A 16,093-nucleotide genomic window follows, 5' to 3' on the forward strand; every position below is an offset into this window, starting at 1 on the left:
CAGTGTTTCTGTATCACTGCCTTGATCTTAATTTTCTTATTCAATTGTCATTCTGGCTTAGACTCTCCACCTGGTTTGCCTTCCAACCAGTAACAAACTCACTGTGCTCATAACTTTTTTCCTCCCAAAACAGGATTTCCCATCCCCAAAAATTCGCCAGATGGAGGAGGAGGCTGCAAGGAAGAGGAAGATGCCCTGGAACACCCAGGCAGGTGAGGAGGAAGTTAGTGCCCCATTCCCCCTCTCTCCTGCCCCATCTCCCAGCCCAGCATGGCCCCTGGCTGCAGGACAGCCCCGCTGCCGGTGCCTTCCTGCCGGGGATGCACTGGGGGGATCTCCTTGCCCTTCCCTCTGGCACAGAGGCAAATCCCATCCTCTCCCTGTCCTTCCTCCCCCAGACAAGGAGAAGAAGATAAAGACCAGGGAGGATAAATCCCCGCAGAAGAACCTCATGGAAGAGGCCATTTTGAGCAGCTCCACGGTGCAGGAATACAACAGGGAGGAAAAGCCCCAGAGATCCCACAGGAGGAGGGGCTGCAAACCCAGCCCAGGATGCTCTGAGGAGGAAAGACCCACCCTGGGCCAGGAAGGTGGGCAGAGCTTCAGCCAGAGCTCAGAGCTGGTGGTGCCTGAGAAGCTTCCTGATGGGGAGAAGCCCTACAGGCGCTTGGAGTGTGGGAAGAGCTTCAGGAAGAGCAACAGCCTGATCTGCCACCAGATGATCCATACTGGGGAATGGGCCTACGAGTGTGGGGAGTGTGGGAAGGGCTTCAGCTGCAGCTCTGCCCTTGTCACCCACCAGAGCATCCACACTGGGGAGAGGCCCTATGAGTGTCCTGAGTGTCAGAAGAGGTTTCACACCAGCTCCACTCTCCTCCTGAACCAGCGGCTTCACACGGATGAGAGGCCCTTCTGCTGCCCGGACTGTGGGAACGGATTCAAGCGCAACTCCACCCTTGTCACCCACCGGCGCATCCACACTGGGGAGAGGCCCTATGAGTGTAAGGAATGTGGGATGAGCTACAGCACAAGATCCAACTTGATCCGCCACCAGAGGATCCACACTGGGGAAAGGCCATACAAGTGTGAGCAATGTGAGAAGGGCTTCAGCCAGAGGTCCAACCTGATCATCCACCAAATGATCCACACTGACAAGAGGCCCTATGAGTGTCCTGAGTGTCAGAAGAAGTTTAAGACCAGATCTAATCTCCTCTGCCATCAGCAGATTCACATGGATGAGAGGCCCTTCCGCTGCCCCAACTGTGGGAAGGGCTTCAAGTACAACTCTTCCCTTGTCAAGCACCGGCGCATCCACACTGGGGAGAGGCCCAGTGTGGGAAGAGCTTCACCCAGAGCTCTCATTTGACCAAACACCAATGGAGACACTAGTAAAGGAAGCCCTGAGAGTCCCCAAACTGCATGAAGATCTTTGTGCCCTGCTCCAGCCTTATCCCCCATGGGAAGACCCATGCTGTGCAAAGGCCTGGTGACCCACATTCCCTGTGATCCATGTTGGGAAGACACCTGACTGGTCATCTTTTTGGTTTGGCCTTAACATTCTTCAGATATGTCTTTATCAATTAAAACACCTGAAATAGGACTGAAAAGAAAGTAATAATTTAGAGATTCAAAGTCCAACCTTTTAACAGGTATTTGAGATGAAATTTATAGTCTGGGGACATATTCTGAAGGATTTGTGGGTTCTTGGGGGATTTCAGGCTGTGTTCTCCACATCTTTGCCCTCCCAAAGTCAAGATGGATTGATCTGTCACCTCAAAATGACTCAGTTTCACTGAAAACACCCAAATCTTACCCCACCTCAAAATGGCTTATTTCCACCTCAAAAAACTCTAACCCATGACAAAAGAACCAATTCCACAGCCTCCAGTGTGAGATGGGGTAGGAGGGAAATTGGGAGAAGTGGTATCCAAATTTAAAGGGTGTGGGATCATGATTATGTGCAGCTGGGTGTATGGGATATATTTTGAAAGTAAATAAAACATTCAGAATTATTGCTTCCTGTCCCATTAATTTTCAGTCAGTTCTGTTTTGCTTTTCAGAGTGCCACCTTCTCAGTTGATTGTGTTTGTGTCCTCCTTTCTCTCCTGCCTTCCTTTGCCTGCTCTGTTTATCTCTCAGTGTCTCCCTTGACCCAGGGAAGCTCCCACCAAAGACCCTGCTCTGATTTCATTCCCAATCCATGAACTCCAACCACCATGGGTGAAGTTATGAAGGCTGGCAGTGAATGTCACTGTAGGATCTTGCTCCAATTTTGCTTTTGACTCTTCCACAAGAGCTTTGCCTTCAAGGGCAGGATCATCTTTTCCTGGCTGGGAACTGGAATTCCATCCCCAAGGAGTGTGTGCCATGGATCCCAGAGGGGCATTCCCGAGGCTCCCAGGGTGCTGCTCCTGCCGTGCCTCCCAAGGAGCTGTGCAGGGCAGGGGACAAGGTGCAGCAGCTGTGTTGGTTCTGCAGTGCCACAACAGCCCCTGGTTCCATGAGTTTCTGCACTGCCAACAATGGTTCCTGGGTTCCATGATGCCCTGCTGTGTCCCCATGGATATTTGGTGTCATGAAGTTCTTCAGTGTCACAATGGCCACTTCGCTCCATGAGCTTCCACAGTATCCAAATGGCCTCCTTGGATGGGCAGTGTCACCATGGGCCATTGGCTCCATGCAGCCCCGCTGGGTCACCATGGACTCCTTGGTTCCATGAGGTTCTGGAGGTGTCTCCATGGTCTCCTTGGATCCACTGTGTCACAATGGACCACTGGATCCACGTGGCCCTGCTGTGTCACTGTGGCCCCTTGGTTCCATGGGACCCCAGGGTCACAATTGACTCCTTGCTTCCACGTCACCCCCTCAGTGCCAAAATGGCCCCTTCATTCCATGAGTGGCACAAAAGATTTATAGAAACATTGAGCAAATCCTGCTTAACACAGCTGGAAACATCTGTTTGCATTCCAAAGAGAGGTTAAAGGTGAGGATGGCACCAGCAGCTTCCATCTGCAACATGGATCTAGGGAAAGGACAGGGACAGAGAATTCAGCTGGGAGACTCAGAGAATTCTGCTTCCAGAGATCATTTCTGGTCACACTGTCCCTTGTAGAAAGGTGACACCATTCCAGGCAGCCTGTACTGAGCAGGTGGTTCCTGAGTGGGGTTTGTTGTTCAGGAAACCTGCTCAGGCTTTTCAATTCTTTCTTTCCCAACAGGAAATCTCCTGGGCCTGTGTGCAGGCAGAGCCCTGAGGAGAGCAGGTGGGACACAGTGCAATGGGCTGGGACATGGAGCTGCAGAGCTCAGGGACAAGGTTCTGCTGCAGGACACAGGGATGTCAGTGCCAGGTGGGCGATGTCAGACATGGTGAGGCTGGGGGTGAGGAGCAGCTTGTCCAAACAGGGTCAGCCCTCAGGGGGCTCATTCTGGTACATGCCCAGACCTCCTAAGGAGAACTTCAGTGTCAGGATCACCTGGGGAATGCTTCTATCCACTCTTCTCCAAACTGGGAAATAAAAAACCCCACTCATTTGATTGAAGAATAAAAGGTCATGAGGTGCACTTGGAAATCTTCCTCCTTAACAGAACTCCAGACTGACTCCAGTCAGCTGCACAAGCCCTGTGGACTTGCAGACAATTGAATGAAGACAAAGCACCCCTGAGGGCTTTCTGTATTTTGATGATCCCCACCGTGGTTTTGGGACGGAGTCCAGGACCCTCAGGTACTGAGAGAAGGCTGAAGAAGCTGCTCAAGGAGTCAGGAGCAAAACTCAAAGAGCCTTGGAACATCACACGGCCCCAATGAGGGCAGGGACTGCCAAAGGCTCCCAGGTTGTGGGAACTCAAAATGTCCCTCAGATATTTTTAGAGGTTCCAGGCCTTGGTCAGATGCATTTTAGACCCTGGCAGACAGCTGGAAACAGCTGTGATTTTGAGTTTGAACCATGGAATGAATTACCAACGTTGAAGGTGGAACAAGCAGTCACAAAATGATAGATAGTATAGTAAATGTAGTCACAAAGTAGAGAGGAAATTTTTTTAGTATTGTACAGGGGGGTTTTAGCACATGTACGGGGGGGGGGTTTACGTTGTACATGGGGATCAGAAGTTCTGATATGGAGGAAAGAGGGCTGATCCTGTTCTTCCTCCTTCTTTTTCCTTACCTGCATGTTCTTGGAGATGTTGGCACTCACAGATTGGTTTAGAGTAGAAAAGCACTTTGTAATATAGGTAGTAGGTATCGGGGAATAACTGTAAACATGTTATACATAATATATCTCATAAAAGATAGCAGCAGCCCTGTGCTGGTAGAGAGAAGAAGACACCAGACAGTCAGGGTGTCAGGAGTGTGTGCGTCTCTACCCAGGCCGCTGATCAAACAGCCGCAGCCCGAGAAAATAATCTGTTAGATAACTAGCAATAAATCCTCTTGAGACCAAACAAGAAGAGGCTGCAGAGTTTTTCTTTGGACGCACGGGTTGGAGGAGAAGCTTTACCACCACACGAGACCCCAAACCAAACTCGGGGTTCTCACATCTGGTGTCCCTGTGCAGGCATCAGCAAGAAGAACGAAAAGAAATATCAAGTAACCTCCAACCTTCATCAGCGGAGAAGAAAAAAAAAAAAAGAAGAGCAGAGCACACACTCGCTGCATATTCCAAGAAGAGAGGGAGCGGATAGCTCGAGATAAGAACCTGACCTTCACTGAAACAACTCGTCTCGGGGACTTTCCAGGGAGGAGACGACCCAGAAGCGCGCCTGGGATCTCTCACCTGTGAACTGCTGGACGGTGATCAGTGCCATCTCCGGACTGACCTTGGGTTGACTCAGCTTTTGATGAGAAAGGTCAAAATTAAGAACATGGGGGGGGGGGGGAATTCTCCCAAGAGGAAAAAGAAATTGTATCTGCCTTCCAGGGCATCATCTCTGCCCATCTGATGGAGATTGCTCAAAAGGAGCTGAAAGATTTATTATTGTGGGTGAGGTGTAACTTCCCACACTCAGATCCAGATTTATTGTTTGAGCCAAATTTTTGGCAGGAAATTAATAAGCAATTATATTATCAGGCTATAAAAAATAATAAGCTTGCCGCAAAACTTTTATCTTCAGCAAGAACAGTTTTAGAGTCACTCTCACAACGCGGCAGCTCAAGCCAGGCAGCTACGGCTCCTGGTGACAAACAGAGTGGGGGACAGTCCAGCCAGCAGCTTGGGACAGCCCCTCTCAACACAGACACAGGACAGGCAGGATTGCTTCCTGTGGAACATCAGGGAGATGATACCCCATTGCGTCCCGTGTCCCCGGGCTCTCACTGTTCCTCAGTTTCCCAAGAGTCCCTAAGCTCCTCTGACGCAGAAATTCCCCAGATGGAGGCGGGCGAGCCAGGCACAGCCGCGACCCTCAGTGGGAGGAAGGCATTGCCCGAGTCCAAACCCACGGTGGGGGGGCAGCGGCGGCAGCTCCGGTGGGGGAAGGTGCGAACGTGAGTGCAGAGCAGGGGGAGGAGGGAGAGGAAAGCGCCTCCACATCTGCGCAGGCTGGGAGTTCAAAACAGCCCGTGCAGAAAGCGAGGCCGGGGAGAGCGGCGGGGGCGGGACGGATCGGGGTGAAAGCGGGGGGTGCGAGTGCGGCGGTGGTACGCTCGGAGCGCCCGGGGACACGTTCGGTGTCGAGAATCCGTGAGGCCACAGAAGTGGCCACCCAAAGGGTGCGGGAACTTGGCTTCCTGACTGCGGCAGCCCGGGCTGCTGAGAAAGCGGCAGAGGGACAGCAGGAGGCGTTCCTCACTGCAGCTCAGGCGGCGGGCACGTGTGTGAAGGTTGAGCAAAACCCGACAGCCACGGGTGGAGGGGATTTCTCACATTTTGAACGCGCGGGACAGGCACACAGGGGGCGGAGCTGGCGCGCGCGGGCTGTGGGTGCTGGCATGGAGCCAGGAGACGGGCAAAGTGAGACGGAGACATCAGGGCTGGAATGGAAACAAGAGGGTGGTTGCGTCAGCCTTGTGGGGGACGGCAGTGGCTCTGATTCGGAGGCGGTGCGGGGCGGAGCGAGGCCAAAGCATAGCCGGGGTCGGAGCAGGAGCGATCACTCCCCTGAGATGACGCAGGCAGGGATGGGGCGTGGCCAGGAGGTAAACATTCCTCAGGGCACCGCTCCATCACAGTTCCCATGGCAACAGACAGCCCAAGCCCACAGTCAAACCCTGTCTGCTTCTGACATGACCAAATTAGAACAGTTGTTACAACAAGAGTCAGTTTCACCCACTGCAAGTATTGCAAACGTGAATCAGTTATTAGGAGAAATGCTCAAAGGTTTATCAGGAATTAGTGCGGGATTTGCAAATGTAAATCAGTTGACAGAAGAGATGCTCAAATGTTTATCGAAGTGCAGATTGAAGAGCAGAGTGCGGTTCTGACCTCAGCTGGTCAGGCGGCAGCGCCATCTAGCGGCGGAACCACAACATTGCAACAGGCGGCACAGAACTTGTCGAGGCACTGCGCCACCCAGTGGTGGGACTGTGACATTGCAGGACTTTTTTCCAGTTTCTTATAAGAAAAACTCCAGGGTGAAAAAGGTCACATCTGCACGGCAGCAGGAACCTCCACTGACACCGGAACAGTGCGGGACTCAGGACACTTCTGCTGAGGCGCAGCAACGGGATGAAACGATACGCATCACTGCTTCGAAGGGTGTCCCAGCTTGGACAATTCCAAAATCAAGGTCTGCCACACTTTCAGAGCAGGGAGAGTCAATTTTAATATCAAAGGTGGTTGTTGAATTTCTTTTACGATATTTAAGCACAGCCTTGGAGTCACAGCCAGAACTGTTGGTTCATCTTCCAAAAATTTTCCAAATAACGCAAGGCAGTCGTGTGTTCTCCTCCACAGCAGATGCTTCACTTTTCTCCAGAGACTTCCAGCCTTCATCTTCGCAGATGCTGCAGACACCGTTAGTATCGGTGAGTGCTGCTGCACCAGAGCTGCAGCCACAACAGATGACTCCACTCTACAGGCAAGTACCCACTGAATTTACAGCTTTGCAGAGCGCAAAAGTGGACTGGCAGGACATTCGAGCAGAGTTGGAGAAAGAAAAAGGTTTATTGCAGGGCTCGGGAAACATAATAATGCCGGTGAGTTATGACGCTCAGGGCCAAAACCTGAGATGGGAACGCCTGGACCGTGGAGCAATCAAAGATTTAGCTAAGGCCATTAGGGACAATGGGTTGTCATCACCATATTTCAAGCAGATGTTAAAAAGCATTTTTGGCATGTATGATTTAACACCATACGATCCTAAATATCTTGCAACATCAGTTCTTACAGACACCCAAGCTCTCGTGTGGCAGAAGGCGTGGAGGAGATCCCTGGAGGAGCTGAGAGCCAGATACCAGGGCGGGCCGAATGCGAACCTCACCATGGTGCAGCTTGCTGGTGATCCTCCTGAGGACGATCCAACTCAACAGGCGGTGAGGCTCCTGTGTCACGTGCTCAGCGACATCAAAGAGGCAGCACGGAGGGCAATTCTTCAGATTGCTCCAGCGGGGGTCCAGGACACCATCTACACCGAGATCAAACAGGGTCCTTTGGAGCCGTTTTCTTCATTTGTGGATCGTCTTTCTCAGGCGGTGGAGCGGCAGGTGACCGAGGAGGGAGCAAAACCACACCTGGTCAAAAGCCTCGTGTTCTCCAATGCCAATCCAGAGTGCAGATGGATCATCAGAATGATGCCGCACCAGGCCACCTTGGCAGACATGATCAAGGCTTGCAGCAAGGTGGGGACACCACAACATGTTGCTTCCATCATGGAGGAACACTTGGGGGATCTAATTGAAAAACATGTTAGGGAAGCTCTTGCAAATTATACAAAGGGCAACTCCAATGCAGAGAGACAGTGCTTTGGGTGTGGGGCACAAGGACATATTAAAAGGAACTGCCCACAACTTGCAAAGCCCAACAAACCACCAGACCTTTGCCCTCGATGCAGGAGAGGGAAACATCTCGCAAGTGAGTGTCACTCACAGACAGATGTGGATGGGAAACTTCTTCCTATTCCGGGAAACAGGAAAAAGCGCGAATCAACGCTAGCGCTCTCAGACACAAATCCTGGCAGTGACACAGAACCAGCAGGAACAATCCTCGGGGAGCAACAAACAGAACCCCTCAGCAGAGCAATCTCCAAAATCCCCAGCGACCCAGACTTGGTACCACCCAGATTCCAATGCATCTTGGCAACCTCCAAGTTGACGTGTCTTTTGGACAATAGCCATGCAGTGATACCTACAGGTGTCACAGGGACTTCTTGGAAAAGGCAGGACTTTTTAATAATGTCCAGGGACAGGAGCAGTATCCTTGGACTTGTTGTTTATCCATCTTTGATTTCAGCAAACCGTAATGAGGAGTTGATGGTCACGGCAAAAGCCTTGCGACCACCTCTGACAATTCCACAAAACACACTGATTGCTCGAGCCATGGCTTTGCCATCTCATCCAGAAAGGCAAGCCATGCCGGTGTTCAACAAACGGGACTCTTTTCCTGGTGATCAAGCAGAAGTGCATGCATCTTGGGTGAAACATTTGAGCCAGGATCAGCCCATTGTTACTTGTCAGTTGACTTGTAACAAAAAGACAATTGCTATTACAGGGATGCTTGACACAGGAGCGGATGTTACAGTTATTTCATACATTTTTTGGCCTCGGGAATGGGGCTTGGTTGCACCTTTGGGTTCTCTCACAGGCATAGGGGGGAGTTCCCTGTGCATGCAGAGTGAGAACGCAATTGTTGTCACAGGCCCAGGAAAAAAGACAGCAGTTATCCGTCCTTTCATCATGCAAAAGCCCATCACAGTATGGGGAAGGGACCTTTTGGCACAATGGGGACTGAAATTAGAATTGGATTTTTAACAGGGGTCACTGTGGCACTTTGAAACTGACCTGGAAAACAAATGATCCTGTTTGGGTGGATCAGTGGCGCCTGGAGTGGAAAAAATTGAGTGCATTGAAAAAGTTGGTCCAGGAACAGCTGCAGAAGGGACACATCAAACCAACAGACAGCCCATGGAATTCCCCAGTGTTTGTCATTCACAAGAAAACTTCAGGGTCTTGGAGACTGCTTTATGATCTCAGGAAAATCAACGAGGTCATCAGGACATGGGGCCACTGCAGCTTGGGCTTCCATCTCTCTCGATGATCCAGAGGGACTGGTTGCTTGTGATCATTGATCTCAAGGACTGTTTTTTCAGCATTCCACTTCATCCAGATGATGCTCCACGCTTTGCATTTTCTGTCCCAAGCATCAACAGAGAAGAACCTCTGCAGAGATACCACTGGACGGTTCTTCCTCAGGGACTCAAAAATTCTCCAAGCATTTGCCAATGGTACGTGGCCCAAGCTTTACATCCAGCACGAGAAAAACATCCAAAACCAAAAATTATCCATTATATGGATGATTTTCTCATTGCAGCACCAACAAAACAGGAGGAGCAAGAGGTTCATGACTGTGTGATTGTGCAGGTGCAAAAATCAGGACTGGAAATTAGTACACCAAAAATACAGGAAATTGCACCTTGGAAATACCTGGGATGGAAGATCACAAAACAAACAATAAGGCCACAGAAACTGAAAGTCAACACAAAGGTCACCAATCTCCAGGACTTGCAACAGCTTTTGGGGGAGATAACTGGATGAGACCGATCCTGGGAATCACCAATGATGACATCTCGTCGTTGCTCGACCTTTTGAGAGGGGACAATAACATCAAATCTCCCAGAACTCTGACGCCTGAAGCAGAAATGGACCTTGAAAAGATCACAGACATGATTCAGCAGAGACAAGCACATCACTTTGTAGAATCATTGCCTTTTCATTTAGCAGTGTTGGGGGAAACAGCACAGTTATATGGGTTGATTTTTCAATGGGATTTGTCTCAAATGGACCCTCTTTTGTTGATAGAATGGGTTTTCTTAGCTTACAGGCCCTCAAAAACAATTCTCACAGATCTAGAAATGGTAGCACAGATTATTATTAAGGCGAGAACCAGGTTGCTGACAATGTCAGGCAGAGATTTCTCAGTTATTCATGTTCCTTTGAAAAAAGTGTATTTTGAATGGGCGATGCAGAAATCACAGGATTTTACAATTGCTTTGTTGGGTTATCCAGGAATTTGTACAGTTCATTTTCCAGCTCACAGGATGCTGAATGCGAAATTAAGTTTCAGGGAAAAGCCAAAAATAAGCCAGGAACCAGTGGATGGGGTGACAGTATTCACTGATGGTTCGGGAAAAACTACAAATCAGTAGTTACATGGCAAAATTCAAAAACAGGGGAGTGGAAATCAGACATAAAAATGGTACAGGGTTCACCACAAATTGTGGAATTGGCAGCAGTGGCCAGGGTTTTTCAATTGTTTCAGGAACCTCTCAATCTGGTCACAGATTCAGCATATGTTGCAAATGTGGTCAAACGGTTAGAGGGATCACTTTTGAAACACACTGACAATGAAATTTTATATTCATATTTGTCATGCATGAGGACAATTCTGGAAAATAGAGAACATGAATATTTTGTTACACATATCAGGGCACACTCATCACTCCCAGGGTTCTTAGCAGAGGGAAATGCTCAAGCAGACAGACTTACAATGACCATATCTCAGACATTGCTGGATATTTTTGAGCAGGCAAAATTGAGCCATGCTTTTTTCCATCAGAATGCACAGGCATTGATGGAATCCTTTTGCCTCTCCAAAAGTCAGGCGAGGGAGATCATCAATGCTTGTCCAGACTGTCAGCTTGTGCAGCCTCCTGCGTCTACAGGAGCTGTCAATCCAAGGGGATTGCAGAGTCTTCAGCTCTGGCAAGCTGATGTCACAAAATACCCATCTTTTGGGAGGCTCAAAAATATCCATGTCTCAGCTGACACATTTTCAGGGGCGATTTTTGCATCATTACATACAGGGGAAACCGCAGAACATGCCTGCAGACACTTTCTACAAGCATTTGCATCACTCGGGATGCCACAAGAAATAAAAACAGATAATGGTCCAACTTATACAGGCAAGGTGCTTGACAAATTTCTGAAAAAATGGGGAGTGAAGCACATTTTTGGTATTCCTTATTCTCCCTCAGGTCAAGCAATCATTGAAAGAACACATCACACCCTGAAATCCCTTTTGGATAAACAGAAAAGGGGAGAGGCAGGCTCAACACCTTATATGCAGCTGAACAAAGCTCTGTATGTATTGAATTTTTTAAATGGTTCTTTCTCAGAGCCCACACCACCAATTGTCAGGCATTTTACAAACAGTGCACAAGCAAAGTAAAGGGAAAATCCTTTGGTTTTGATCAGAAATCCAGAATCAGGACAAATTGAAGGTCCATTTACATTAATAACTTGGGGCAAGGGTTTTGCTTGTGTTTCCACAGAGCGAGGACCGAAGTGGGTGTCGGCGAGGCACGTGAAACCTTTTCGGGTGCAGACGCAGGTGGACGCGGACCCAAGAAGCAAAGAAGAGAGCATGCAGACGGAGGCAGACAAGGACGCTGCAGACATCTCGTCAGACAACGACTGATTATTCAGAGACTTGGGGTTTTTTCAGGGAAATTAAGTGTCATTTGAACATTGCTGCATTGAGGGGTTTTTCACAGAGGTTGGGGACATGGACATGGAGTTTAGACAGGTAGTGTTCATGTGTCTCATTCTCTTGTCTGTTGCTTTGGACAATGAGACAGACTTTCCCATGAAACAACCGAGGGAAAATGTGTGGGAAACTTTGGTAAAGGCAGCGGGTCTGGACAGTATTTGTCTGACTCATTCAAAGCCAGGGAAACCATTTTCAACATGTTTGGTAGGTGTGCCAGTGAAGGAGTGGCCAATTCCAAAAAATATCCCTCCAAAGGTTTTGAAAACCTTTTCGGATCCTGTGGAAGGGTGGCATGTTTGGACACAATACCTTCCTGTGGTTCACCTGGAACCCCCAGAGTTAGACATTTTTGGGTCAACAAAAATGAAATACTGTATCAAATTTAATCCAGTGGGAGTGGCAAAGACAGATAATCACACAATAGATGTCACTTTGAATCAGTCTTTTTATAAAAATGCATCATCCTGGTGCAATTACACCAAGGTGACAAGCAAAGCATCCCTTCAACACCCAGCCACTTTACCAAAGGGAGTGTTTTTGATTTGCGGGGACAGAGTTTGGCCTGCTATCCCTGCAAAAATCAAGGGCGGTCCATGCAGCATTGGGGAGCTCTCATTGATAACGCCTGATTTGAAAACTTTAAAGGAACAGACACGCAGGGGAAAAAAGATCCCTTGATCAATATAGTCCGAATTGTGATGATGATGTTTATACCTGGGACAAGGCTCAGAGAATTGCAGTTGCAATTTTCTCGCCCCAAACATCATCGGGGGTGGCCTTGACACAATTGGACCACATAGCTTGCTGGTTGAGCAAACACAGTCGTGCCATTTCGTCTGCACTGAGTGACATGTTAACAGATATCAGCAGTGCAAGACAGGCAGTGCTTCAAAACAGGGCGGCAATTGATTATTTGCTGCTGTCACATGGGCACGGATGTGAAGAATTTGAGGGGATGTGCTGCATGAATTTGTCCGATCATTCAAAATCCATTGATGAAAATATAAAACAAATAGAAAGTAGTATCACCAAGTTGAAAAAAGTAACAGGGTCCTGCTGGGATGATTTCTTTAACCTTTTTGATCTCTCACTAGTGTGGAAAGAAATTTTGAAAATAATATCTTACATTCTTATAGGGCTTGTAGTTCTGCTTGTTATGCCATGCATTTTCATGTGTATTCGAAGGGCCTTGAACAAAGTGGCAAAGCAGGTGTTTTTGGTTCAAACAGGGAGGGGAGATGTGGGAACTCAAAATGTCTCTCAGACATTTTTAGAGGTTCCAGGCCGTGGTCAGACGCAGTCTGGACCCGGCAGGCAGCTGGATTTAGCTGTGATTTCGAGTTTGAACCATGGAATGAATTACCAACTTTGAAGGTGGAACAAGCAGTCACAAAATGCTAGATAGTATAGTAAATGCAGTCACAAAGTAGAGGGAAAAATTTTTTGGTAGTGTGCAGGGGTGTTTTAGTGCATGTACAGGGGGGTTTTTACTTTGTACATGGGGGTCAGAAGTTCTAAGATGGAGGAAAGTGGGCTGAACCCATCCTTCTTCTTTCTTCTTCCTTACCTCCATGTTCTTGGTGATGTTGGCACTCACAGATTGGTTTAGAATAGAAAAACACTTGGTAATGTAGGTAATAGGTATTGGGGAATAATTGTAAACATGTTATACGTAATATATCTTATAAAAGATAGCAGCAGCCCTGGGCGGGGGGAGAGGAGAAGAAGACACCAGACAGTCAGGGTGTCAGGAGTGTGTGCCTCTCTGCCTGGGCCGCTGACCAAAGGGCCGCAGTCCGAGAACTTAATCTGTTAGATAACTAGCAATAAAACATCTTGAGACCGAACAAGAAGAGACTGTGGAGTTTTCCTTTGGGAACGCGGGTTGGAGGAGAAGCTCTACCACCACACAGGAACCCCAGCCAAACCCGGGGTTCCGACACTCCTCCTCCTCCTCCCTCTCCTCCTCCGCCTCCTCCTCCTCCTCCTCCTCCTCCTCCTCGTCCTCCTCGTCCTCCTCCTCCTCGTCTGTGTGTGGTTCTCAGGATTCAATGACTCTAGGATTCCAGGAACCTGGAACTCTGGGATTCCATGTCTCTGTGACCCCATGGATGGATTCAGGACTGTCTCCAGGGCCACGAGGGAACGTTGGTGCCAGCGGGAGGGGCTGCAGTGCAGGGGCACCAACAGCTGAGAGGCGACTGCAGCTGCTGCTGCTGCTGCTGCTGCTGCTGCCGCTGATGCTGCTGCTGCCGCTGCTGCTGCAGCTGCTGCTTGTGGGGGTGCTGCTGGCAGGGGCAGGGCCCTGGTGTGGCTGAGCATTGCCATCTCAGCCTGCGAGCTCCTGGGAGCTCAGGACAGGTCCAGGACTGACCCAGGTTGGCACTGCACTTGAGGACAGACACAGTGAATGGAAAGTGCCCATGGAGTGGTTCTGAGCAAGTCTGTGGGAAGGAGGAGGGAGGGAGGATGAATCCCCTGCCCAAGGCTGCCAAGGGAAGGCTTTGGGAGGGAAAGCAAGCCTTGACCTGACACTAAGTCCTTCAAGGGCTCAGTTGCCCATGCTGAGCAGGATTTCTTCGCGCAGAACTGACAGGGCCAGATGCAGGGATGGGGAGGACATCGATGCGGGCTTCAGTTGAGCAAATTCTGCAGTGCTGACAAAGAGAGAGACTACAGCCAGGTGAGGGAGGCAGGTGGAAAAGGCTTTGTGCTATCCCTGCTCAGAGGGGATCCTCAGCACAGCCCTGACGATCTGTACATAGGAGAAAACAATGAACACAAAACAACAAAATGATAAACTGCTAGTAACCACAAGAAGCCCAAGTTCCCTGAGGTGGGAATTGGAGCAGGAGAGCTTGAGGATCTGTGGGATATCACAGAAGAACTGGCCCAGGGCATTGCCATGGCACAGGGGCAGGGAAAATGTATTGGCTGTGTGCCGCAGAGCAGTGAGAAAGGCACTGGCCCAGGCAGCTGCTGCCATGTGGGCACAAGCTCTGCGGCCCAGGAGGGTCCCGTAGTGCAGGGGTTTGCAGATGGACACGTAGCGGTCGTAGCACATGATGGTCAGCAGGAAATGTTCTGTTGCAGCACAGAAAAGGAAAAAAAAAACTGAGCAGCACATCCTGTGTAGGAGATGTTCCTGGTGTCCCAGAGGGAATTGTGCATGGCTTTGGGGACAGTGGTGCAGATGGAGCCCAGGTCGCTGAGGGCCAGGTTGAGCAGGAAGAAGAACATAGGCGTGTGCAGGTGGTGGCCGCAGGCTACGGCGCTGATGATGAGGCCGTTGCCCAGGAGGGCAGCCAGGGAGATGCCCAGGAAGAGGCAGAAGTGCAGGAGCTGCAGCTGCCGCGTGTCTGCCAGTGCCAGCAGGAGGAAGTGGCTGATGGAGCTGCTGTTGGACATTTGCAGTGGCTGCTCATGGGCACCTGGTCATGGAGAAAGGACAGGGACAAGTCAGGAGAGGCTGCTTGGAGCCAAACCTGGGCCATTCCCTGCAGCCTGTCCTGCTGGGACTCACCCACCCTTGTTCCTGCTCTGGGAAAACCTTCACCCAGGTCCCTGCCTGAGCTCCGGTTGTGCTGGCTGAATGTGCCAGAAGCAGCCAGGGCAGTGTGTGGGGGCTCTCGAGGAGCCATCCTTGTCCTGCTGCCCTGTGTTTGTGGCCATTTAGCAGAGGGGCAAGGCTGGATATTCAGGATTTATTAGGGGAGTAATTCCTATTGCAGAGAGGCTTGATACTATCTGCACTCATACTTCTAAGGGAAACAAAACAGATGTCAGGAGTTGGTTTAAGGAATTGTTATCCTACCCATAGATCATTCCTTTCTCTCTGAGGTCAGAAATCCCCAGCATTCCTGCTGCACTCAGAATTTGTCACTGAGAGATGTGAGAGGCAAAGGATTCCTTGTGGCTGAGGGAAGGTGAGGGGCTGGATGGGCTTGTTCCCCCAGCACTGCTCTGCTCAGCCCCCTCTGCTTCCCTGAGCATCTCCCTGGGCCTGGACATCCCCTCCTGAGAGGTGCCTTGTCCCTGCCAGCGCTCACAGAGCCCATCCCACCCTGTGTGCCCTCGGCCCGGCCCTACAGAAACCTGCCTGTGTGCAGGGCCCTGGCTGGGGCAGGCTCTGTGTGCAGCTGGGCAAGGGCAGCTCAGGAGAGCCCTGCTGGGCCCTGCAGAGGTGATGCTGCTGCTGCCCAGGGCTGAGGAGTGGCTGAAGGCCCTTTGGGAGGCTCCCAGCAGAGACACTGACCACCCAAAGTCACCGTTCTGGAGTCTCTGTAAATGTTCAAACGTGACTTTGATGATCCTGTGTGTCCCTTTCAACTCAGAATGTTCTGTCATTCTGGGATTACAATTCCTGCTCTGCTTCTCTCATCCCCCTGGTGTCTATAATCAAAAGAGAAAAAAAAAAAATAAAAACCCTTGCAACAGTGTTAGAAGACTAC

At 50.0% G+C, this 16,093-nt stretch overlaps 2 protein-coding genes across 2 annotated transcripts in view; one reads left to right on the forward strand and one right to left on the reverse strand.

The window, feature by feature from the left end:
• LOC146764021 (uncharacterized) overlaps nucleotides 1–16,093 on the reverse strand; it is a 286,790-nt gene that overhangs the window by 145,153 nt on the left and 125,544 nt on the right. The gene's annotated exons all lie outside the window — the stretch shown is intronic.
• The window catches only part of LOC144248446 (uncharacterized), a 104,723-nt gene continuing 88,790 nt past the window's right edge, over nucleotides 161–16,093 (forward strand). Inside the window, exons 1-2 of the mRNA XM_085565395.1 lie at nucleotides 161–223; nucleotides 410–1,333. Coding sequence (XP_085421521.1) covers nucleotides 161–223; nucleotides 410–1,333 — 987 coding nt within the window. The remainder of the gene's footprint in view (nucleotides 224–409; nucleotides 1,334–16,093) is intronic.

The sequence above is a fragment of the Lonchura striata genome, chromosome 36 (genome assembly GCF_050655825.1).
Source record: "Lonchura striata isolate lonStrDom1 chromosome 36, ASM5065582v1, whole genome shotgun sequence".
NCBI classification, from domain to species: domain Eukaryota; kingdom Metazoa; phylum Chordata; class Aves; order Passeriformes; family Estrildidae; genus Lonchura; species Lonchura striata.